This window comes from Mercenaria mercenaria, chromosome 13 (genome assembly GCF_021730395.1).
Source record: "Mercenaria mercenaria strain notata chromosome 13, MADL_Memer_1, whole genome shotgun sequence".
In the NCBI taxonomy this organism is placed as follows: domain Eukaryota; kingdom Metazoa; phylum Mollusca; class Bivalvia; order Venerida; family Veneridae; genus Mercenaria; species Mercenaria mercenaria.
In genome coordinates this window covers 72,748,507-72,775,272 of record NC_069373.1, presented here as the reverse complement: position 1 = coordinate 72,775,272, position 26,766 = coordinate 72,748,507, and the positions used below count along the sequence as shown (strand labels likewise).

General features: G+C 35.0%; 1 protein-coding gene across 6 annotated transcripts in view; it reads left to right on the top strand.

Moving 5' to 3' along the window:
• Positions 1 to 26,766, top strand: part of LOC123529213 (plexin-A2-like) — a 134,260-nt gene that overhangs the window by 82,069 nt on the left and 25,425 nt on the right. For 3 of the 6 annotated variants that reach the window (XM_053522250.1, XM_053522246.1, XM_053522247.1), the window contains exons 6-15: positions 5,482 to 5,620; positions 8,668 to 8,845; positions 12,323 to 12,413; positions 16,819 to 16,933; positions 20,376 to 20,618; positions 21,317 to 21,425; positions 22,147 to 22,331; positions 24,427 to 24,578; positions 25,827 to 25,932; positions 26,388 to 26,524. In XM_053522250.1, coding sequence (XP_053378225.1) covers positions 5,482 to 5,620; positions 8,668 to 8,845; positions 12,323 to 12,413; positions 16,819 to 16,933; positions 20,376 to 20,618; positions 21,317 to 21,425; positions 22,147 to 22,331; positions 24,427 to 24,578; positions 25,827 to 25,932; positions 26,388 to 26,524 — 1,455 coding nt within the window. Of the gene's footprint in view, positions 1 to 5,481; positions 5,621 to 8,667; positions 8,846 to 12,322; positions 12,414 to 16,818; positions 16,934 to 20,375; positions 20,619 to 21,316; positions 21,426 to 21,919; positions 22,090 to 22,146; positions 22,332 to 24,426; positions 24,579 to 25,826; positions 25,933 to 26,387; positions 26,525 to 26,766 lie in introns of all 6 variants that reach the window. The other 3 variants (XM_053522248.1, XM_053522249.1, XM_053522251.1) reach the window with 3 other exon arrangements.

Here is a 26,766-nt window from a genome sequence, read left to right as displayed (position 1 = left end):
GTGAAACCAGATTTTTAAAACTTTTGACCTTAAAGGGAGGTAATTATAAAATTTTATAAAACACACAAAATGTAAATTTCTGGTTGTCGCTTGGTAATGGACCATTTTGTTTTTTAAAAGAAAGTCTCAGAAATGTCATAGAATGACTTAAACTAGCTTTAAGACTCATAAAATTTCTGCTTATAGTAGAGGGTTCTTCAAGCCTTAATCCATTGGTTGTCATTTTTATCTTCCTGATTTACCCATGATTTGCATAAAACAAAACTGTAATTAGATCAGCATGTCAAAAGGCCAATATGGCAGACTGATGATACTTTTTTTAATTTTATGATATGATTTATGCATTCAATTAAGTATGTACACCTGCAAAAAGTAATGTAACCTTTAGTTTTCAGTGGGACTAGTTTTTGTGGACTTCTGACTTGTGTTAATCCACATTAACAGATAAAATTCCCATCTTTTTAAATTTCGAAATCTATATAATATATTCCAATGAAATATCCATTTAAGCCAAAACCATGAAATTTTATGCCCACAAAATTTAATGAAATTTTCACAGTGATATAAAAGAAGCAGTGTTCAGTCTAGCCTGGCTCCCTGGCTGCATGGTTATCTTTTATATTAATACTGGAAACATTTTATAAGAAACTTTAAACCTCTAAAACAGCACAGTTTTATCTGATGGCTGAACCATATGTTTGGAGCCAGGGGCAATAAAAAAAGTCAATGTAGAAACAACCTTCCGGAGTTACTTCTCTCTTAATGAAGAAAACTGATATATGTAAATAAGAACAAACATAGGGACGTAAGCCAGTCTATGTTCAGTCATAAATTCAGGTTTACTTCACCCTCAAGCTAGAAGTGATAACTTGACTTTGTGAACCTGGCTTGAACATCACCTTGAATTAAGTTAATTGTTAGAGTGCATGCAATCAGCTGGCATGTCGTAAGTCTGGTTCTACCATTGTGCCCGCCCATCCAATAATGGCAGGGAACCTAGGGTCTAATCCTGTACCAAGAAGCTTGAAAAAGATGCCATTATGACCTTGACTGTATTGGTTTAGCTTATGACCCAACCAAACAAACATTTTTTACAGAATTATTGTTTGATCCACCTTTTCTATAACAATTAAAACTTTCCCTTGATTTCTGTTTAAATATACGACAATACCATTGATATTATATATCATTCTATAGAACTCCAAAGGCAGTAATTGGAACTGTTTAAATTTTCAAAATATTTGTTTTGAATTTATCAGTTTTTGTTGTGGTATTTGCTGTTGTAAATTTCAGTAATTTTTACATCAAATTAAAAGATCCTACTACCTTTCAAATTATTTATAGTTTACAAAAAAAGCACCATAATTATTACCGATATGGTAGGTGGTGATCAAACAAATTAAGTCTGACCCTGAAGCTGCTTTAATTGTAACTGACAAAGTCCCTGCTGTTGTAGATGTGATTGGAACAATTTTTGTCAGTTTTGGTTTAGATATTGGCAATGAGTTATTCATAGTTACCTGATAGGTGATGTATAATGTCAGATTCCACTAAGATCAAAGACAGAAGGAGATTCTCAAACTGCTGTATGGTATAGGTATATTACTGTATGGTATAGGTATGACTGGCACTATCACCAGGTATCACAGCAACACCTTACACCTGAGCCATTGGAATTCTGATGCCTGGTGCATGTGCCTTAACATTTTGAATATTCTAAAAGTTTTTCACTAGCCTTGATTGATCAGTAACAAGACATTTGAGCCGTGCCATGGGAAAACCAACATAGTGGGTGTGCGACCAGCATGGATCCAGACCAGCCTGCACATCCGCGCAGTCTGGTCAGGATCCATGCTGTTCGCTAACTGTTTCTCCAATTCCAATAGGCTTTAAAAGCGAACAGCATGGAGCTTGCCCAGACTGCGCGGATGCGCAGGCTGGTCTGGATCCATGCTGGTCCCACACCCACTATGTTGGTTTTCCCATGGCACGGCTCATTTTATACAATTGAATGGAACTGTGATGTCTTGTACATCTGTTGGTAAACATTTTATGTACTGCCAAGATGATTCTGGTTCTTAGGTACCAAGTTGTCAGAAACAAGACAGTTTATAAAATTGAATGATGTGATGTTTATTGCATGTGTTTATCAACACAGCTGAAAACATCTGGAAATGCTCTAGCTTCGAAATAGATCTCTTTGGTCAGATGTTGATCTCCCAACTTTTTTACTGATTAAATTGTAACCCACCTGATGCTTGAAGCTCAATTATAGGTCATTTGTGTTAGATATTCTATGCTGTGACAGTTCAACATGTTATGCATGTCTAATTCAAGTACAGAAGTTGTGTGTAACTTGCAGGGTATTTGGAATGAGGCTCAAAATTTGTTACATCCATTAATATTAATACTGCAGTACTACAAAAGTTTAAACACTTGTTGAGAGTTTTGTTCAAGATCTTGTACAAAAGCTAGCCAGTATGGCGAAATACAATGATAGTTCAAGTGCAGAGGTCAAAATAAACTGCAAAATCTATCGCCTTGAAGTGGCAATGCTTTTGATGTTTTATCCATGATACATGGATAGGTACTCCAGTCAAACTGATATGTGGATCAAAGTTGTATTGAAATAATAAAAAAATCTGGTATTGAGAATATAATACTGTTAATTTTCAAATTTCATACAGACTAAATGTCTTCAGTAAGTTGTATTTTCTTAAGTGTTTTCACAAATTTTGAAATCTCAAAAGTACATGGGTAAAAATTTCCAGATTTCTGTTCCGCACAAAAAGGAGTGGAAATAAGAGAACCATCTTTACAAATACTTAGAACTCTTAAGAATAATATTTTCTTTTCTTTTGACTACAAGTTATGCAATTTCTTTCATACTTACTATTTCACTGTCTATCTTGAAAAACTCAAGAGCATCTTCATATTGTGTTCAAGGTTTGCGGGATATACAGAATCCTGTCTGCAGGGTTTGTTATGATTTCCATAAGCCTGTAGGGCTCTTTAACTCCGTGGAATTCCGAGTTCTGTCAGAGAATATTGTGCTAATATCTGCAGCAGATTCCTGAGAAATGGTGCAAAGTGTTTTGTATATTTGAAGTAGATAGCTGAGGAATGTAGTAAAATATTAAAATCAGACATTTTGAGGAAAATTTTAGTTCTTGGTAGGGGGATTGCAAATTCATAGCTCATGAAGAGATGTCCTGTTTTAACATTCATTTTGTTGCAGTTTCAGAGCAATTGGTAAACAGTAGATCAAAGGGTCAATCATGTCCCTTAGTATGAGGATTAATGTGTCAGTATTGATACATCCCACATTCCTTTCGTTGCCCTCAGAGTGGTACCCATTGATTTTCTGACCAAAAATGAAAGACCGATCTCAAATATCTTGAAATTTAGCCAGAATGACTCCAAACAAAATTGTACCGAGAGTGACATACCATGTTTCTCGTTCATAATTCCAATATGTATGAATCATAAAATTCTATATGATAATTCATCAGCACATGTAAATGATCTATTCTACATGATAAATGACAGAATGAAAAGTCAGTGGTAAACATTTCTTGGAGTAATTTAGTGGCACATTTGTTCCAGAGAATTTTGATAGATTGTACAGCATGATTGTTCATTCGCTGGTGTCGACTTGTTCCATTCCATTCTGTACATGCAACAATGAAGAGGTTAATTCCAAAATTTTCATCTGCTGCAAGTCAAAGAATTTGTGTCCCGTTAAATGTGTATCATCAATGTAGTTGTTAAGCAAGCAGATGATAAATAAAAACCATTGAATGATGATGATGATGATTTAAGTGATGATGATGATGATGGTGGTGGTGGTGACCATATGGTGTTGGTGGTAGTAGTGGTAGTGATGATGATGATTATGATGATGATGATGAATGAAAGTGATGATGATATAGGTTCTATTATCATTGATTTTCAGTAAGTTGTTTTGAGATAGTTCATGCATTTCTTCCTACTTTATTAAAGCTCTCAACTAGATTGAAACTTAAATCATTCTTTGATTCCCTCCTTTGGAGGATAGGGTGATGTCCAGTTCTTAAGTCACATGTCATTGAGTAAATACAGTCCACAACATGTAAAGCAAAGTTTTGATTTGAAATTTTAACATTTAATGATTTAAAGAAATAATTTAAAAGAGAAGTCAGTTGGCAGAAGTGTAGAATGTTTTAAGGGAAAAGTAATTAATTAAAAGATAAAAGCATAATTTAGAGAGAGCAATTTTTTTCGAGCAGTAAAATTGTAATAAAGAAGATTAGATAATCTAAAAATTGAAGTGATTTTGGCGATAATAAAATAAATGTGACTCATCTCCAGGATCAGTCAGCTGGCAGTGGTTGCAAAAGTTGTGATAAATCATACAGTCAGTTCTTTCAATCCAAACAAATCTCTCTATTAACATTTTTGTCAATTTCTGGTCTGTGAAAAATGACAAAATTTAATGTTCAAGCAACCAGTTGCATTTATGCAACAGTTTGAGTTCAGTAGACTTTAGTGCTATTCTGAATAAAGAATTATCCTTATAGACTTAAAATTGATGTACTGTCCAACAACGCAACTATTCATATAGAAACATTCTAGAAAAAAGCAATTTTCAGAAGTAGAAGTGTAATAAAAAATCTGAAAAGTGAATTGATTTCGATGATAAATAAAAATAAATGTGAGTCATCTCTTGGACCATTCAAGCAGCAATGATTACGGAAGTCATGATAAATGATACAGCCAGTTCTTTAATCAGGAACAAATCTCTTTGACCTTTTTGTCAATTCTGGTCTATGAAAAATGACAAATGTTCAGCGAACCAATCACTATGGCTTTGGGAGATTTTAGTTCTTCTAAATAGAATTTCTTGCCTGTACCAATATTATACTGTTCTCCTATATACAGTGCAAGGGGATAAAGGCGGGCTTTCTGATGATATCAGTATTCCCATAAAATGTGTAAGTTGTAATAGAATCTACTCATATTTGTATGGCATGGTATAATTTAGCATGATGTTTGGCCAGTAATAAGAAACTGACTATCTGATGGGTGCATCAGTGTCACACGCTTGTACACTAATCCATTTATATTGGTTTGTTATTGAGATGCGGATTGGGGAAATGATAGCATGATTCAAGAAATTGGCAGAATGCATCGCTGAGGAAGTGGTGCAACATGATTCTTATTGACAGGAAGCATTGGAGACTCACAGATCGAGAAGAGAGAGGGCTGTATTTAACTTGTCTTGTCCAAAAAAATAAATAAACAAAATGTAGAATGCCATAGAGATTATTTAGAGATAGAGTTGGAGCAAAATCGCCTGGACCACCATATTGTGGAATAATTATCAGAGAGAATTTAGTATTTAGTCAAGATGATGTTTTATTATAAGGGACTAAGACAGATTAAAATAGTACCTAAAAAAATGCATTGATATGTGATTTATTCTTTTTGATCTACTTTCAGATGCAGCCTAAGTAAAGATTGTTCGGAGTACGACCAAGATTTGCGATGGTTGTCGTACAGTGGAAGTTCCTGCCCGTCCATCACAAGTGTGGTACCAAACCAGATACAGAAGGAACAATCACACTCAAGAACCACTGAGGTATTGAATGTGGAAATAATACTACTTTAAAACATGTGAGACACAGATTTCAGGCAAAAATAATCTTAACACCTTAATCATGGTAAACAACTCTCTGTCCTTCCTCTCACTGTTATGAATTTGAATCTTTCCAAGACTAAATTTGTTCCAGAGCTTGGCTTACCATAGATTGACAATTCAACCCTAGGCAAATGTCAGTGATTACAGGATTAAGGTAGTGGAGTTCAAGCCTTTATTAAAAATGACTTTGTAAGGAAGTTTGCCCCAAACCTACCACCCAACCACTCACCACCTCTCCTGTCCTCTCCTCACAGGAGGAAAAAAAGTCTCTTATAATATCATGCTTCTCTCATTAGAATACCGAATAAAATTTACAAATAATTTATTCATTGGCAGTAGTGCCGAGAACAGTTCTGTTCTGGAAATACCAGAAGGTTTTTAATGTATGTGAGAAGAATTAACCTTTTCTGGTGTCACTATAGTGCAAGTAAAAAACTGAAAATTTTATGTTCTAGACTTTCATGTAGAAATATTAATTTCCATATTTGCATATAGATTGTCGAGCCTAGGGTTTAAATTTCAACGAAATACACAAGCTATTGTACTTTAGTATTCTCGCGCACAAAAGTGAGACAGCAAATTATACGCATTGTTGCACAGGGAATGAAATGGCAAAAAACATTGTTTTAATTCATTAACCAGCTTGAGGATAACAAAAAAAGCAACAAAACTCTCTTCTTGTTTTTTGTGTTGGATGTTTTTTACTTCCGTATAAATCACACACACACAAAATGATTTACTGAATTAGATTTTGCTTTGCTATGCAATTATTGGTGTACATTGTAGTTGCATGTGCATACAAAAGCTGAAGATAAAAAGCTTTATTAAACCTTTATATGTTTTATACAAATAAACTTGCAGGGTTATCAAGTGGGTGGGGAGCAGTTGAAAATTTGTAAACAGCATTATAGGCTGATCACTACCAAATAGAATGTAAGCCTACGCAGGTCACAAGTAGTCCAATATAAATAGTACTGATCTTTTTTCCTTTCCTAGTGCATTTTCTCGGCAGCAACGTGCTTACTTTTACCCTACCGCGTTTCAGTATGTATCACTTTACATTCTATTGAAATCGACATGTTCCTATCGCATGCTAGGTAAAAATGGCGGCGTAAGAATTTAATGACCAGTAAAGAGAAATTGAAAGAAGCGAAAAGTAGTAAATTCAGCGGGTTGTATTTAACGAACTGTAGTTTTCTTATATAAAAGTTAACACCCCCTTTTCTTTTTGTTTTTCTAAAGTAGCGATCTAGTTCTTTATGGGAATATAAGTCTCTGAAAATCTGATATGCTAGAAAATGTCGAAAAAACGTTATGAAGTAAGTAGATTTTATATGAAATAAAGAACAGCTGGATTTAGTGGTGTTCAGCCTGAAAGTATAAGATGATTAGGTCCGCTCAGTTAGGAAGAAAGATGAGAACCTGACTCCTGAGATAACAAGTTCAATTTAAAGGCATATATTTTCTCTTTGATGAACATTACCCCACCCACTGATTCTCCCTAGCCTCCTGTGTTGCTTGCAGTGAGTGCATCTGTACTTGCAGGAACTATGGTTGGCTCGTTGACCACTGTACGAAAATGAGTGAATTTTTATTTCAAAAACATTTAACTCCCACCAAAAAATTAACAAACAGATGTTAGATGATGAGTAATAAAAGTTATAATTACATGCAAAGCAATTTACTTTGTTGTGTTTTTGCATCATTTACATATTCCTGCAAAGAAAGCAGCACTGCAGATAATTGTTTTTACATTGCATACTTAACGCCAATTTCATTTCCTGTGAAAACTCTGGGGAAAGCTTCTGTTTTTGTAAATTACAGAATTTCCAACAATTTACAACCTGTGTTTTGAAGAAATTGACTTGAACTGCGAAACAGTAATTTGATTTATACAAGACAGCATTTGTGTTTAAAGAGTTCTGATATATGAAATACATATCGATTAGCAATTTCGGATGAGGTTCTGGTTTTAACTGCCCTATTGATGAATCCAAAGATAATATTAGATATGATAAATAAACATCAGTTTTTCTCTACAAACTTCATTAAAAAGAATTCTAGGCAGACATAGAGAAAAGATCAATTGAAGCTGAAATGGTTCTGGAGCACATCTTCAGGCCTTGGGGAGATTCAACAATATATTCAGATTTTTTTTTGATGTCTGTGTTGGGGGAGGTGGGGGGTGGGGCGTGACATATTGTCCTGGATTTTATGGTTGCACGAATCTTTGAATCACAATTAAATAAAATAAAATAAAATCATCTTTTATCATTAAAATTTCCTGGTCGCATCATACCTAAGATGTGAAAAATGGTACTAGTAGCTACCTTGCTTGGTGCTGGCATTATTTAAGCGGATAGCTTTAGGACTGGTCGTCCTGGTGACTAGGTGGGATACCATGCCATATGTGTACAGTGTGATATTCCAGTGAGGCAGCATTACTTAGTTGGGCATTAGGCTCACTGCTACAAGTAGACACCATCTTTTATATATGACTGAAAAAAAAATATTGGAAAAAATGCTAAACCCTAACATGAACACACACACTCTTTTAAAACTTGAAACCTGTAAAATCCTGCCTCTCACTCCCACCTGCTGTAACACAGTTAATGTTAATAAGACAAAAAATGGTTCCATAAGGTTCTTGTATGCACTCTCATTGTTTTGTTTCAGAATGGGGTGGAAAATAGTCCGTGTTTAAAAGTATAAGATAATATCAATATGTCTGTCATGTTTCAGCTTTATCTCTGTGTTTGGGTTGACAACAGTTGGGTTTTATAACTGCATAACCCATTTAAAAGGATTGCAAATCTTATGGCAGTAAATCTCACCTAAATATGGTAATTTTGATATTGAATATACATTTGTAAATAAAGTAAATTTGCCTAGTGTAGACATTCCTGAAAATTAGCATTAAATTCAAAACAACAGTATTAATTATCTGATGTAAACATATTCTTTAGTTTTTCTGCATTTTCTTGCAGCTACAGCTGAATGTATCAAACTTACCGAAATTTGACGGACTCTTGTACCAGTGCGTGTTCAGCTACAGTAGTAGGAATATACGTATCACGACCACCAACACGACTAAGCAGAACGACACGGTCATCCTCTGCGATACCCCGGAAACTCATCTGCTGCCCCCTATACCCACTGGTGAAGGTACTTTTTTAGTTTGAGTGTGTTGTAGAGAAAGTTCCCGGAAACGAAGTCGGCTGAAATGTCTGATCGCCCTTTAACCGTTTCTTATTCTGTGTAAGGAGTTGAGAAATTGTGAACCATTTCATATTCCTATGTAAGGCATTCGAAAGGTTACGGTCAAATCTGCTCTTGTTTTGGATTTTGACTATCTGTCTCAGAGTTAAGGGTCATGTAATGTGTTCCTACACTATTGGGAGTCAATTTGTTGCACAAAGCATTGCAGAAATGTGCTCAGAATTTGATCTAAACAAGACAGAAAATGTGTCATGCTTAATGGACTAAAGAGTCCATAAGAATCCTGGCTTAAAAGAAGTGTTAATAGGCTGTAAAATTTTGTCTTGAATAGTTTGTAATTTATAGAAATTATGAAAATGAAAACGTGGAGACCTTTTCCATGTTTACATACAACCAGCTGAGTATAAGAAACGTTTTGTATTTAGCATGAAAGAAAATCAGATTTATCAGGAATAATAGCATTGAATGTGCAATTGTTCAGTACAGTTAGATTATTCACAAGAGCTAAGTTCGGCTGAATGGGGTTATTCACATAAATCAGCCTGCTTGATTTTCTTTGGTACATAATATTGATTAAGGTAAGAAGTAGGCAGTAAGGCAGTCTAGTAAGAGAGAGAGAAAAGTGTCGATTTTCTGAAGTCTTAAGTGCCCCTGCAGCCTAAGGAACTCGACAGTGCATAGGTTTGTTACGTAATGAGTATTTTGTCAGTGCTCTGTTCTGATTTAAACTGCTATTTCAAAGAAACGCACAAGATTCACATAATGAATCAGAAAGATTAAGCCTTTGATAGAAATCCTATTTGATTTGCAAAGCATCATATGAAACTTCTTTTGCCACAACCTGACTTAATATCGCAGAACCATTTACCACCCACACTTCTATCAGCCCTCTTTTTCTACTCCCCCTTGTCGTCCTCCCCCTTCTCACCATCCCCTACCCTCTGCTCCTTCATCCTCCCTGTCCTCCACATTCACCACCTCTACTCTACCCCTCTCCCCATGTTAGACAGGATAAGCTGTCTTCTGGTACAAGCTGATTCTAGCTCGATCCAAAGAAAACTGGAAAATGGAATTCCCATGGACAAATGGCGTTAAATCAAATAATTGAAATGACACAACACAAATTTTTTACCCCCTCTGAATAAAATTTAGAATATTTTTTACCACAGCCTAACTTTATGAAAGAGACATTTTTCTAGAAAAAAAATACACAATTTCTGCTGTACTTAGGGTCATTAAGGTATCAGAAACACAATTATACCCAGAACAGTTCTTGTGTTTATTGTTGATTCCACTGATTTCTGTCATATTTGATTGATGTGCACTGGGTATGGCCATATCAAGTGCCTCTCTTTCACCACTTATCAGAAAGATCATATTGCTAAATTCTTTACCAGTTATGTTTATTTCTCTGTGATTAAAAGCATTTCTTTTGATATATATGCTAATGATAATATTTATTGTACGATTTTCCATCAATGCATAGAATGGAAAACTATAATTCTTTATAATTATCTCTGTATAACAGGTTCTGTCTTGCATTTAAAGGAAGTTTCTTAATTCAGGATTTAATTTTGATTAATTTATAGATGACTTGAATTCTTGTTTGTGAGAACAAACTTGGATTTGATTCATAATAATTGCTGTATCCATTTTCCATTCTAAGTTATGTAAACTTGATACTTTCAATAATAAAGTAGAGTAGAGTTTAGAAGAAATGCATTTGAAACTAAACAAAGGGTGATTGGGGAGATGGGAGGGGGAAGCTGCTTTAGCAGCCACTTGCCTGAAGAAGTCTGTAAGCTTACTTCCCAAACTGACACTTTGTCCTAATATCAACTTGTCGTGAGCAGCCACCTGTCTTTGAAAAGCAGGCAGATTGTGTCATTCCCTTGACTGATTGCTTAATTCAGGTTTGTCTGTACCCTCAATTTTTTTTTATTATTTCACAAATATTCAACTTCCAAACTAACACTGATATTCATTTACTGAAAGTTTTATAAATCCCTTTTTCCGAATTTTTAACCTGTACTGTGTTTTCATTGGTTTCAGCATTTTATGACATACGTCTTAATTAATTTTACCTACTTGATAGATTTTTGCACATTCAAACAATTGGCACATCTTAAGTAATTTTATTTACGTGAAGTAACTTTTATAGCCTTTGAAATAATTGGTTTCTTGGAAACGTCTACATTCTAGTCAAAGTAAATTGCTAAATTTAGGACTTTTGGGATTTAATCAAGAAAATTTCACTTTTTATTTGAGTGAATTTCAGTTTTATGGACTTTTTCTAGGCAGATTCTTGTTTGTTACTTGAACTGATTCCAAATCAATTTAAGCTCTGTGTGTTCAAAATTGAGATTTTTATTATAGAAAATTTTCCCCATTATTTTCATTGAAAGTTCAAGAGAGAGAGAGAGAAAAAAACCGCAACAGTTGCATGTAATTGATATTGCATGCTTCACACAATAACAGAAAACTGAAAAATGCTATTGCGAAATAATAACCATTTCTGATATGATTGAACATTTTGGTTGCCATGGTAACAGATTATAAACAATAGAAAAAGGAAATGGAAACTTCATAATCACAACATTTTGATGGATTAAAATGTCATTGTATTCTTTGGGATGTTCAAACGAGGAATTCTGGTGCACTCGTCTAGAACTGAGCTTGAAGGATTGGAAATTTGTCTAAAGGGAAATTGAACAACTGTACATATATTCTGCCAAGAAAGGTGATGGGTCAGGTGCTTTTATTTTTGGGGTCACTTAGATTTGCCTTTGATCGTCTGTATGTCCATCTGAATTTCTGTTCTGATTATCTCAAAAAGTGTTTGACATTCAACGTTATAAAATTGTTATTCAGCATGTGCCTGAGTTTTGTCCCAGATTTCATTCAGCAAGACCAGAGTTGTAGTCGAAAATACCCGTGAATGTCCTAAAAGTTTGTGTTGCTCATACTGTAAAATCATTTAATTTCGTGGGCATGAAATTTCGTGCTTTTGTCAAAACCGCAGTTTCATGTGGACATGAATTCGTGGATTTCAAATTTTAAACATAAAATGAATGAGAATTTTACTTGTTCGTTCTGATTAAATTTCGTGGATTGACTCAACCATGAAATCCACGAAAATTAGTCCCCCACGAATATTAATGATTTCACAATATCTCAAAACATATTTGACCTAGAGTCATGAAACTTTATAGTTACATGACATGCAATGTTTTACCATCAGACCAGGAACAGTTATTTATTTTCCATTACAGACATTGTCTGTGTGTCAGTAGGTTTTTTGTAGATCATGTTTGGAGACTATTCCTGAAGACGTCAGCACTTTTGCACATCTAGAAAGTCTGTGTTAATCCCTTAACTTCAGTTTTACAGTTATAAGTTTAACAACTTATTTCTTGATTTCAGATCACATCAAGATGAATCTGTCCATCCATATTTGGGGAAGAGACTTTGTGTCAGCGCAGTTCACTTTCTTTGACTGTTCTTTACATAAATCGTAAGTATATCAAAGAAAGATAGTAGTGATGGAAAACTGCCAATTGTATAGGATAACTTAGTAGCTTAAATCATATTGTTCTAATGGTCCACCTTGAATGTGGTGGCATTTTGTAGATTTTGTGCATCAACATTTTTTAAGTTGGCAGTATTTATAGTGACCTTGACCACATTATGTTAAGCTTGACCTTAAGCTTTTAACCTTCACCTTTTATCTTTTAATTTAAACCCTGATAAACTTGCTACATTTCACACTCAATTTCCAAGAAATTCCTTCAAGATATGCAATATGTAAGCTTATTGAAATAAAAGTCAGTGGCACCCAACTTGGTGTTAGTGAGTCTCACAGTTAAAAACGGAGAACCAGGACGCTTGCCACAAGTTCAAGCATTTCTGCTGGTCAGGAGATGTCACGCTGACCAAGTATATTATATAGAATTAGTTACAGGACACTCTTTGTCACCATCTTCATGTGGGGAAGGCATCCAGCTGGCTTATTGAAGGTCAGTGGTTCTACCCAGGTGCCCTCCCAATGATGAAATAATGCACAGAGGGGCAACTGAGGTCTTCGTCCACCATCAAAAGTCACTATATGACCTATGATTGTGTCAGTGCCACGTTAAACCCAACAAAAACAAAACAAAACTTTTTCTCCAAAATCCATGTCAGGTTTAGGATTTGCCCTCATCTGATATGGATTTCCTTGACAGTACATATCTTGTAATCGGTCACCAAAGAAACGATATGTCACTAATAAAAGTACTTTAGATAAGTGTCTTGTTCCCATGATACTAAAATTTTAGGAATTTGCAGTAAAGTGATGGGTAATAAAATTTGTCTTTGAGAATGCACTATATGTGACGAAAAATCAAAAGAAAAAGATTTTATTGCCTTTGATAAACCACTTTTCCTTTGCATGCATTTTAAATTGGCCATGGAATGCACTCTAAATTGAAATTTTGTTGCCAAAAAATAAAATTCTTTGAAATTGGCAGGGCTTGCTTCGGCATAAAAGTAATGAAATTTGCAACATTTTTATAAGCCAGAGAGACTGGTTTCTTAACTTTGATAACCTTATTTTTGCAATCGTGATTCGACTGGTTCCTTGAACTTGTTAATCTTATTTCAAATCCTGATTGTTCAAGAGAACAGCACACTTAATATACATATAGACTGACATTTAACATGCCGATTGCAGTTTTGTGCGTGTTATTGGAAATTTCTCGGAAACCCATGAATCTACTTTTGAATTGCCAGACATACGATGCCTTGAAGTCATTATTTAATACCAAAATACTGGGAGACAGGGACAGAGTTAGAGACACTGTTCACGATAAAAGTCATATATTCAAACCATCTCCATAATAAAAACATTCCTGGCAATATCACAAAAATATATTCACAGTAGTTGCAGGAAGTCTGCTGTCCATAGCATCATTGTTAATATATTGAGATATTATTGTTTAGTCTCAAATGTAGGTCTACCATTGATTCTATACTATATACCCAAAACCTGTCGTCGTTTTTCCAAAATTTGATGAATTTCTAAAAAAGGTTGATTATTCAGTAAAAAAATTAATCTGCTTTTCGGTACCATGAATAGGATGGCCAACCTACGTGACCACACGGGAAATTCGATCTCAGTGTTCACCTAACCTACATATTTGGTCCGTGGCAGAGTACTCAAAAATGTACTGAGGATGTTTGTCAAGTAAATCACTTCGACACATCGTATTTTGTAAAAATCCGTCAAATAATGAGGAAACCTCACAAAGTTCCTGCCGTGTATATGGTACCAAAGTCACATGCATTGGCTTTTAGACTAGTTAGGTAAAAACAGGATACCAAGAAAAAATGCCATGGCAATTTTATCCTTGCAAGTATTTTCTTGGAAAAAACAGAGAAATTTAAACAAAGTAATGATCACATATAACACTGAATGACTGTTTTCATTGTATGGTAACTCACAGTGTCTGGTAAATCATTTTTAATGCATGACATACTAATGTCTTTACTCTATCACGTTTTACAAATAAATATAGTATAATGTATAATACAGTAGGTGGGGTAGTGCTAATGTCGGAGCCCTGTTCTGTACAATACTAAGATAAACTTGGACTAGCACCCAGTTGAAAAGTCATATTAGAATTGTCTATTGGCTCATCCAGTATGGATTTTCAGCCGGGTACTGGTCCAGGTATACATCTGTATTGTACAAAACGTAATGTTAGTGTAAGGAATACAGTTGCAATTTAGACTGAGGCACATTGATGGTATTACATAGACAAACTGCATACATATTTAATAACAATTACGTAAACTTGATGATTTGTGGGCACTTGTCTGTTAGGTGCCAGGCAGTCTGAAGTTCTGCATGCTAAGACGATATTACAATATTTCATCTTCATTTGTATGCCTTGAAATTAATATTCTACATTGCGGGCAATACCCCCAGAAGGCTTGGAAGAAAATTCTGATACTTCTGACTTATCTTATATTTAATCTGTTTTGAGTGCACTCTCATAAAGCTTGTAATGAATACAATCATCTTCCATTTTACATGTTGCCATGATGAAAGAGGCTTAAGTTTCCATAGACTATCTCAGTTTTATTACATTTGAAAATATTAATTACCGCATGCCATAGTGTTTCTGCCATGTCTGTGGGATGCCTATATCTTTTTAATTATATTTTGGAAGAAATTATCAGGGAAAGATTTTTGTATCTTATGAGGTCTGAATTTTGAGATGGTACAGAGTTTGGTAATAGTTATTTAAATAGGATCTGTGACTCAAGGAGTATTCAAATTAGTATAAATGGCTGACTAATAAGGCTGGTGTTTATTTGTTTTGTGGTTTGACATCGATTGTAGAGAAAGTTCCCACCACTTATGTTAACTATGCTTGACAGCTGTTTTCTAGATTGTGAAGACCGCAGAAAGGTTTCGCTCTTTGAATCTGCAGTCTCTGGATCTGGAGTCAGACACTTCCTATCTTCATCACTTTGCCTCACTTGCACTACTGCCTCACAGGCACCAATCCACTGTGCCGCTCATGCACCTCTATGCCTCACCAGCAACACTGTGTCCCTTCCTTTATGTTTATTCATATGCCAGTAATCTTAAATCCTGTAAAGAATGAAATAAAATGTAAGTTTTTTTCGCATCTGAAGCTGATAATGCTAGCCTGGTTATGCTCATCTGGCAATTCTTGCCTAGTTATGCTCACCTCCAGCAAGGCTGATGATCTGTGTGACAATCTTGACATTACAGTAACAGACATTATCCTCTTCCATGTTCAGTGCGGAACTTAATACTGGTGTATATTATATATATAACTTTAAATACTCTTGAAAAGGGAAGTTAAAACTTGGGGGAAAAATATCACAAATTGAAGAATTGATATGAGTGCATACTCTCAGTTTGATAAGGCTATCTATAACCAATCATGTTTATTCATTATTATGGTGTAAAATATTATCTCTTAATTTCTTCCCCAACTTGAACCTCCTTCAGATTTTATGTTTCCATTTACTTAATGGAATTAGATTTTCATATTTTATATATTTTTAAGATTTATTTTGCCATTATAAAGATGATGTACACATTTCACCAGTCTGGTTTATCACTACTCAAAGGTGATTAACAATGATTAATTTTGAAGAGTTTTTTTCATTGGAGAGCCTAAATGGCCTCATAAGCCACCTGGCTGGGTTTATTTCAGTGACATGCACTATAATAGCTGCTGAGTGGGTAAGAAACTTTTGACGATCTGTTGAAAGCTCTGGTATGTGAGGTATAGTTTGTTTTGGTGCTATCATATATTGAGAGATTATTTCTAATCCAAGAGATTTTTGATGAGCTGTAGGGTTTGTAGAGAGAAGTTCAGATGCAGCTTAAATATATACTACTATACCTGATGATACCAATTGCATAATCAAAATGGTAAACTATTGAATTTTCAGACATCAGTTTTTGTGCAACATCATGACTGGGACCTCCGTGGCCCAGTGGTTAAGACTGCCGACTTTGAGTCCCGTGCACCTTTGAGTTTGTACTTGGCCCTGGTCGTCACTGAGAAAGCAGTTCGGCTGGCCAACCGAAGGCTGATGGTTGTATTCAGTTACTTGCCTGTGCCTGAAATAATGCCTGATGGGGCACCTTTGGTCTTCCTACACCGTAAAAACTGGAAAGTTGCCATTTGACATGAACTGTGACCATTTGACTTAAAACTCAACGAAACAAACAAACAAAAAAGATAAATGAAACTCGCACCTGACATCTGCAACCAAAAATAACTTGCTGTAAAGAGGATCCGATTTACATTAGACCTACCTAGCTTGCTGTGAAAAAAAGTGATGGGAATGGTTTTTTATTGACATTCAAAAGGTATTTTCTTGTATTTCAGGTGTACAAGCTGTACGTTGAGCGAGTTCCCGTGCACATGGTGCATACAGAATCATGTATGTACTCACAATGTGGATAACAACTGCCAGGAACAGGCTCTCGTGTATGGTAAAAATGTGAGTATCATCTTACTTATGAAATACAAAGTAGTGCTGCCCACTGTAAAATAGACTCGAGGCTAAAAAGAAAATTTCTTTTTTTTCACCATACCTATTCAGTACTTATAACTTCTGCTTATTTTAAAGCATTTAATTTGTTTTGGACCAAACAAAGCCTCGATAATGATAATAACTTTTCTATAGACCGTAACAGTTGACCGGCTCATATAATCGTATCAAGCAAACAAAATTTTGATTTTAATTATCCAATTTGTTGTTCTGTTTAGTAATAAGATAGTAATTAGGCAAGTCATATAACAAGACAACATAAGTTACATACCGCTAATTAACAGTGGTGCAAACACGATAATCTAAATCTGCATTGTTTATCAATTAACTTTTACACATTGATCAATAAACACCTTTGATAATGACAGGGATTATTGTACTGAATACAAACCGCGAGATGACCTCGTGTCAATCGGCACGTGGCGTGATTGACATCTGTTTGTAGCTAATTAACATATGACGCTCCGCCTACTGCCATATTTCCAATTATCACCTCAAACAATATTGAAATTGACTTGGATTTTGATTGACAAGGGGCAGAACTTTCAAACTCGAGACGCATCAACGAAAATTTCTGCAAGTCAACCCGATGCACGGGGCATATTCTGTGTAGGTCAAATACGAGCTTTTATCGATGTTCGCGGGTCAAAACTCGGGACCTCGGGTCTACTGAATTCCCTGTTAGGGTGATTTTTCACTGGAGGGGGAAAAAGGGATACTTTTTTGGTTGGGGAAGCAGCTGATATTTGGCGGTAAAAACGGCCGATCGAGGGCTCTGCCTGTAGACCACCCGCTTAGCTCAATAGGGAGAGTGCAGATCTAAGGATTGCGGGGTCATGAGTTTGATCCTTGGGCAAGGCATAATTGTGTTCTCAGTGACAATTTGATAAAAGACATTGTCTGAAATCATTCGTTCACCACCTCTGATTCATGTGGGGATGTTGGCAGTTGCTTGCAGAGAACAGGTTTGTACTGGTACAGAACCTAGGTACACACTGGTTAGGTTAGCTGCCCGCCATTACCTAACTGAAATACTGTTGAAAAACAGTGTTAACCCCAAAGCAAACGACAGACTTCTCCTGTACTCCTGGCTGTATCTGAAATATTGCTCTTTGTTGGTTCCGAAAGTATGGACAGTTTTTTGGAACTTCATTTTATGCAGGAAATGATGTGAAATTATTCCAGAATGCAGTCTGTCTTTCTGATACAGATACTGGCATTGCCTATAAAACAAACGTAAAATTTAATATGATACCACAAATTGACATCATAAAAATAAAACAAGCAATACTGGTATGGTGTTTGGCTCTGTTAGCACAAATCCTGATGAAATATTGATAACTCCAGGGATTTCCATGCATAGATACACAGCAGTCAGGATTGTTAGTCTTTAATTGCATGTGATTGTTTTCCATCAGTAAAATACTGAAGAGTACTCCCAAGGGGAGATCACTCACAGATTTTCATGTGTGGTGTGTTTGCATTGTGATTCAGTTACCAATTTGGATGTAATGGTTTAATTGTTTGGTAAAGAAACATGAGGTGTTGGACTGAAATACGTTTTATTAGCAACAATACAAGAATCCATTTACATTTATAAAATATTCATTGTATTTCTTTATATCTGTTCAAAATTTTGTAACCAGATCAATTCGTAATATTTGTGTAGTAAAAAGGGTGTTCTTTGATGTTGAGTAAATACATGTGGTGTGAGTAAATATGTTTAGTGAGTAAATTTGAGTAAATAAATTTGTTAAATTTAAAATTAATTGAACTACAAATTTAAATCTGTTTGACCATGACCTTAAAAAAAAAACAGTGACCTAATCAAAGATATTGAATACATATTTAGCTCGACTTTTCAAAGAAAAAGTAAAGCTATTGCACTTGCCCCGGCGTCGCCGTTGGTTAAAGTTTTTGATAAAGTCAAATATCTCAGTTACTATCAAAGCTATTGACTTGAAACTTAAAATACTTATTTACTATCAAAATCTACACCAGAAGAAACAATCCCCATAACTCTGGTTTGAATCTTGACAGAGTTATGCCCCTTTTTAACTTAGAATTTTTGGCAAAGTTTTTGATAAAGTCAAATATCTTTGTTACTATCAAAGCTTTTGATTTGAAACTTAAAATACTTATTTACCATCAAAGTCTACACTAGGAGAAACAATCCCCATAACTCTGATTTGAATTTTGACAGAATTATGCCCCTTCTTAACTTAGAATTTTTTGTTAAAATTTTTGATAAAGTCAAATATCTCTGTTCTATTAAAGCATTTGACTTGAAACTCAAAATAGTTATTTACTATCAAAGTCTACACCAGGAGACACAATTCCCATAACTCTGATTTGAATTTTGACAGAGTTATGTCCCTTTTTAACTTTTTTTACTGGCAAAGCTCTAATTCAGAGTCAAGCACTGAGAAAAGTCGAGCGCGCTGTCTTACGGACAGCTCTTGTTAACAGGCGCAGTCATGTATAAAAAGCAGTTATAAAATGCAGTACAAGTAACTAGTGACTTGCAAAGGGGTATGTAGGATATATTATAAGAAAACGGACCAAATCTTTCCGACAATTTGAATGTTAAGGACATGTAAAATAATTGGTTTCCATAACATTGACATCTTATTTAACAAAAAATGTCATGAAAAACAGAGAGATATTAGTTACAGGTACATAGATTGTGTCTGAATTATCACATTTGCGATTTTACTGAACATCTGGTACCAGGAGAATGCACAAAATTTTCAAACCCCTGTCCTTAAATTATTGAGAACAGTCCCTTAATTTTGTTTAGACTATCGAACAGTGGCACACTATGCATTACCTTTTTGACCATCATGTGACATATTCTAGGGGTTTTCGAGACTTACTGATCTTTTAGATCAGTTTTTAGCTTACACGCTAGTTTTACACATGGAAATATATTTTCAAAACTTTATAATGCAGTTTGTAAGGAGAACAGTGACTACATTGTTACATGTTGTAAGTTTGATCCAAGGCAAATGTTGAAGAAGCTGTTGAAAATATTTATTTGCATGTCAGCATACCCTTTTGTTGGTTTAATTCACAGCCATGAAGTTTAAAGAGGAAATTTGTTTTTTCACCTTTGCAAATGAAATACACCAACATACTTGTCTCACCCAGTGTAAAGGAAGACTTGTTAGTCATTCAGTAATTTTATAAAAACTAAAATATTCAGTCGAAGAAAACATGTACTCTATGTTACCTTTATAGGATTGCTATATTTGAACAAGGAATGTCACAGCCTCAGTGACTTAGAATGAGAATTTTGGCTGTTAAACATTTTTCCAATAAAAAACATTGAATGTAGATATGATTAAAATCTAATATGTAGATTAAAAATTAGATTTTTGTGTTTTTGCAGTCAGTAGGACAGAGCCCAATCGGTCCTGATCAGTGCCCAAGGATCGAACTTCAGGGAACAAACAAAGACAAGATACTCGTCCCATCCGGCATCACAAAGGGTATAACAGTGAAAGCTTTGCACATGAAAGACTTTATGAAACAGGACATACGTTGCGAATTCTTCGGAGTCAAAGAAGTTGGAGCTATAATTAGTGACTATCCTGGCTCGGATCAAATTATCATACAATGTGACGAAGTTAATGTAAGTGGATGTGAAAACAAGTCATAAGTCAATCCCAGAAGTCAAGTCTGATTGGAAACAGTATACTTGTATTGGAAAAATATTTAAATGACAATGTTTAGTGGCCATTGGCCTTCTTTGGTAAATGGCCTGTCAGAGAAGACACCAAGTAATACTACATATATTCCTTGGTAGACAATCATGTTGAATAATGGGTGAAATATCATCACTAGTGCTTGCCTTTGTTTCCCTTGATTAATTGAGTGGTCATTCTACCAGATACAGACAATGCCCAGTTATTTGATTCTTTTATTATGAGAAAGAAATAGCACCGTGTTGTTGTTAAATTATATGGTTATTACACAGACCAGTTTTATGTCTGAACAGTGCTCTCTTTCCTTAATACTGAACTAAACACATGTACTTGTAATCTAGTTTCATCATCATCACTACCATTTACATTGTCAAAAACATCATCATCATCATCATCAAAACCATCATAAGCATCTTCACTAACAGCAACATTTTTTTTAATTTTCATAATCGTCAATGAGTAGTAGAGCTCATGATTAACATCAAATTGAATAACATCCTGATATTATAGTAAACAATGTAATCCCTTCCATACCAAAGATATTAACTTACTCCAGCCTCAGCTGCATCTTAATCGGTACTGATTTTAGCTTTTATATACAGATTACAATAATTCTCCTTTTCAGTTTTCTTACCCAGATATGCGACCAGAATTTAATGTTGTGTTCCGTATCTACTGGAGAGAGTCTCCTCACAGCGTACAAAGGGCCTTAGACAATCCTGAGAAAATCCAAGGTTAGTTATAAGTCAACCTGCATACTTCTTTTTGTCAATCCTGAGCCTTTGATGTAAGAGGTTGCCGATTTGATACTCAGGGGCAACATAAATGTTATGTCTGGTACTTAAATAGAAAAATACATGTCGGAAGTCATTCATTCTGTAGACTTGCCACTTACGTGCAGATAGAAGGTTTGAAAGTTTACTGGTACAAAATTCAAGGACACTGGTTAGGTTAACTGACAGCCATTTCATTAGACTGGAATACTTTTGAATAGTTGCTCCAGTTTTATCAAAGAAACAAGTCAGGAAAAATTGCATCAGTATGTGCCAGATTTGAAAGGAAAAAGTTATTTGAGTTATGAAAGTTTACATTAATTTTTACTCAGTTGAATGAATAATGTACATTTTTTGCTGGCTCAAACTAGTGATAACTTGAAGAAACTTTGCCGGTACTGTCGAGTTCAAGCTAACAAAGTTTGACTGTATATACAGCATAAGTAATATTTCAGTGATCATGTACAAATGCAGTTCAATGGCAGACACGTGTGGTGACTGCATTTCCATGGAGAGTGAATACAAATGTGGTTGGTGTGGTGACACTTGTAGGATCAACAGTCAATGCACAAAAGATGCATGGCTTCCAAGCACGGCAACTTGTCCAAATGTAGAAATCAGCAGTGTGAGTTACCAGTCATATTCTTAATGAAATTTTATTTACATATGCTACATATTTCAGTGAAGGTTTATAAATGTAACGGAATGGCGGACACCTGCGGTGGTTGCATCCTTTTGGAATCTGATTTTGAATGTGGTTGGTGTATTCACGACAGACACTCGTGTGTTGTGCATAGTAACTGCTCGTATACAGCCAATTCATGGTTAAACAGCATGTATTCGTGTCCAAATGTGGAAATAAATAGTGTAAGAGATTACACCTAGGTTGGAGTGTGAACACTTTTAGTTGCCTGGTTTTTGCTGTGAACTTGTGTTGCATAAGCCAGTGAAGTTCTTAGCTAAATGAACACTTCAAAAATCCTCCGTAATGGTGATAATATTATCAGCTTCAGCACTTATAAAGATCGTCTATATCTTTAGTAGTGTTATTTCTGTCATAATGTATTTTGAGTCTTTATATTGTGACGTGGGATATTTAGATAGTGGGATATTCAGATAGCAAAATGTAGATTACACGCTGTGAAAATGATTCAGACAGATGCAGAGATAAAAGAGCCATCAAATTTCTGAAATACATAAGTCCCCTAGAATATTTCTCATATCGGACCATCTGTCAATAGTGCATTTCCAAGAGATAATCTGTTATCACTAATGGATCGAACTGAAAATGCTCATTTTGACTAAATTATTACATGAATAGAACTGCCATCTGCTGTCTACAAATTTTCAGTTCTAAAAGCATATCTCTTGATGTTGCATTCAACACCATAAAATTACCTTTTTATATGTTGCACCACAGCATACAATAGAATTCATTTGAAGCACCACACTGGTCGCACAGTTGAATGAACAGCACTACTTTGGTCTTACAGTTTTATGTGCAGCACCAAACAGGTTTATAGATTTGATATGCAGCACCACAATGGTCTAATGATTTAGATGCAATACCCAACAAGTTTATAGATTTAATGTGCAACACCAAACAGGTTTATAGATTTAATGTGCAACACCAAACAGGTTTATAGATTTAATGTGCAGCACCAAACAGGTTTATAGATTTTATGTGCAGCACTAAACAGGTTTATAGATTTTATGTGCAGCACCAAACAGGTTTATAGATTTAATGTGCAGCACCAAACAGGTTTATAGATTTAATGTGCAGCACCAAACAGGTTTATAGATTTAATGTGCAACACCAAACAGGTTTATAGATTTAATGTGCAGCACCAAACAGGTTTATAGATTTAATGTGCAGCACCAAACAGGTTTATAGATTTAATGTGCAACACCAAACAGGTTTATAGATTTAATGTGCAGCACCAAACAGGTTTATAGATTTAATGTGCAGCACCAAACAGGTTTATAGATTTAATGTGCAGCACCAAACAGGTTTATAGATTTAATGTGCAGCACCAAACAGGTTTATAGATTTAATGTGCAGCACCAAACAGGTTTATAGATTTAATGTGCAGCACCAAACAGGTTTATAGATTTTATGTGCAGCACCAAACAGGTTTATAGATTTTATGTGCAGCACCAAACAGGTTTATAGATTTTATGTGCAGCACCAAACAGGTTTATAGATTTTATGTGCAGCACCAAACAGGTTTATAGATTTTATGTGCAGCACTAAACAGGTTTATAGATTTTATGTGCAGCACTAAACAGGTTTATAGATTTAATGTGCAGCACTAAACAGGTTTATAGATTTTATGTGCAGCACCAAACAGGTTTATAGATTTTATGTGCAGCACTAAACAGGTTTATAGATTTTATGTGCAGCACTAAACAGGTTTATAGATTTTATGTGCAGCACCAAACAGGTTTATAGATTTAATGTGCAGCACCAAACAGGTTTATAGATTTAATGTGCAACACTAAACAGGTTTATAGATTTAATGTGCAGCACCAAACAGGTTTATAGATTTTATGTGCAACATCAAACAGGTTTAAATATTTAATGTGCAGCACCACAGTGGTCATTTTCAGTTGACAATATTGATCTTAGTATGAAATAGGTTTTTCAATTCCTTAGAGGAAGCGAAATTATTACAGTAGTTTTAATTTCTGACATACATTTTGAATTGATATATCTTGCATTCTTGCTGTAAATTGATTGAAATTTATGTAGGAAACTTTTTTTCAGAAATGGAAAATAATGAATCAGAAGATCATTCTGACTTTTCTAAGCAGGTACTGCAGGAATTATTTGTAATAGCATGATTTTATTCTAATCCCTTCTGTAATAGAACACAACTTTAAATACTGAAAAAATAGTTTTTTATTACCAAATTTCAGAGAACTATTTACAATAATGATAAATCATTATGATTGTTTTTAGATTGAACCCACGACTGGGCCTACAATGGGAGGAACAAAGTTGACAATAATTGGTAAAAATCTTGGTAAGCGTAGAGAAGATATTGAAGGTGGGATCAGTGTAGCGGGTGTTGCCTGTAATCCAAAATTAGAAGAATATGAGCCACCGCACAAGTGAGTATTTAATTGTTTCTCCTAATTGTTCCATTTCTGATACAGCCTGTGGGTCATATTAATGCAGATACTTTTATTACATTTAAAGCTGAGAATGTTGATTGCTGGGGACATGAGTGTCTATGAACAATAGCTGAGATACATTTTGTGTCACTTTTATTTAGCTACTTGCTAGACAAATACTGTATTTCACGCATCATAGTTGATTCCTGTCTTTGAGATAATTCTAATTAATATTCATAAGTGTTTTGAATTCACATGTCACTTTGTTGGTAAATAACCCATTACAAATATTACTCATGTACATCCATATTACTGTAAATATTATAAAAACAGTTTACTTACTAATTGTTGTAAATGTTATAAGAATAAAATTATTTCACCATTACCTTGCACGAAAATTCACCTTTTAGATTTTATTTGACACGTTTAAAGGGAGGTAATTGTAAATACTAAATTTGAAGACTGTCCAGTCTGCTGGTGTAATATTAAATTCATCAGCTTACAGAAGGTCAGTGTTTCTACCCTAATGTCTGTCCATGCCTGAAACAATGCCAAGTAGGGCACCTTGGTCTTTCTCCACCATCAGGAAGCTGGAGATATTGCCATAATTATGACCTATGATATATCAGCTTGCATCTGATCCAAACCAGAAAAAAAATATATATTTCAAAGCCGGTTTCATGGAAATATACAGCCAATTGTACTGTATGTGACAGAGTCTTGGAATCAGTTTGTCGTTAAATTAATTGGTTTCTTTTCTGGCCCATTGGCATCAGGGTGTCTGTTTAATCTGTATAATAAAGTTCTTCTTAAGCATGGGCTAGGGGATGCAAGGGGTGTTGCATGCTTCATTTAACGGACCCGGTAAAATGCGTTTGCTATTACTTGCTTTGTTTCAAAGCATCTTCAAAGCATATAATATATTGAGAGGGGGAAATTTATCTTCTAAAATCAGATATAGATTTTCCTCATCTGAAAAGACTTCTGTTCTGAAATTAACCCAAAGACAGTGAAATGAAGTCAGAGTGTCCATAGATTAATGTCTTGTAGATTGAACAAAAGGGATTGCCATATAAACTAACAGACTGTGCAGATATGACTTGTAACCCAACAAAACAAACATAAGCCAACAGTTTAGTAACACAGATATTATGCTGGAACTAAACATTAATAACATATCATAATGCTATGATGCATTAGAATAATGTGCATAAATTTAGTTTAACTGAAACACTATTTCTTCAGAATCGTTTGTGAAACTGGACGAAAAGATCAATATGTGACTGGGAAGGTTCGTGTAGTAATTGACAATACGTATGATGCTCTAGCCAAACAGTCATTTACCTATGTTGTAAGTACAGTTACTTACCTACATTGTATATACCTGCATTGTAAGTGCTGTCATTTACTAAGTAAGTACATTCATTTACCTATGACACATGCAAATTATGGACAGATTACCAAGGTTTGACAACATGTTTATAGGCAATTTGAAACTGTGATCAACCATTCGTTGCGGACATCATTTTATAAATCGGTTTGAAACGTTAAAGATCAGTCTAAAACCAGCAAAAGCGGCAGCTGCCAAAGCCCTGCACTTAAGATAATATCATTTTGAGGTCAGAGAGTTAAAACTAATCTGAAGTTCATAAGTTGCAACTGGAGTTTCAACGAGTATTTCGTAAAACTTTGCATAATAAGTTAATAAAGTTAAATCATTGTATTGTTTGGCTTCAATATTGTATATGTCTTGATATGCAAGAATTTTGAAGCTCTAGCAGTAATAATTTACTAAATGTCTTATAGGATCCTGAATTAAAAACTATATCTCCAAGACGTGGCCCGGTCTCTGGTGGCACACGGGTCACTATTAATGGAAGAAATCTAGAATCAGGGACTACAGCTATGGTGATGGTTGGAAGAAACAAATGTGAAGTCAAACAGTAAGTATGCCATAAAATTTATTCCATAATAAAGGAGGTGTTTTCAACTGTTGAACAGGTAAACATATGTGTAGTAAATCTGTTTACGTAGTACACTGGGACCCCGTTATAACGCTGTCGTCGGGGTCCAAGGTTCAAGACCCGCGGATCTAGCGGGGTTAAATTTATAACGCGGGTTGATTGTATCTCCGGTATATGCAATACCCCACCCACTGGTAATGTATTAGACGTATTTTGGACTC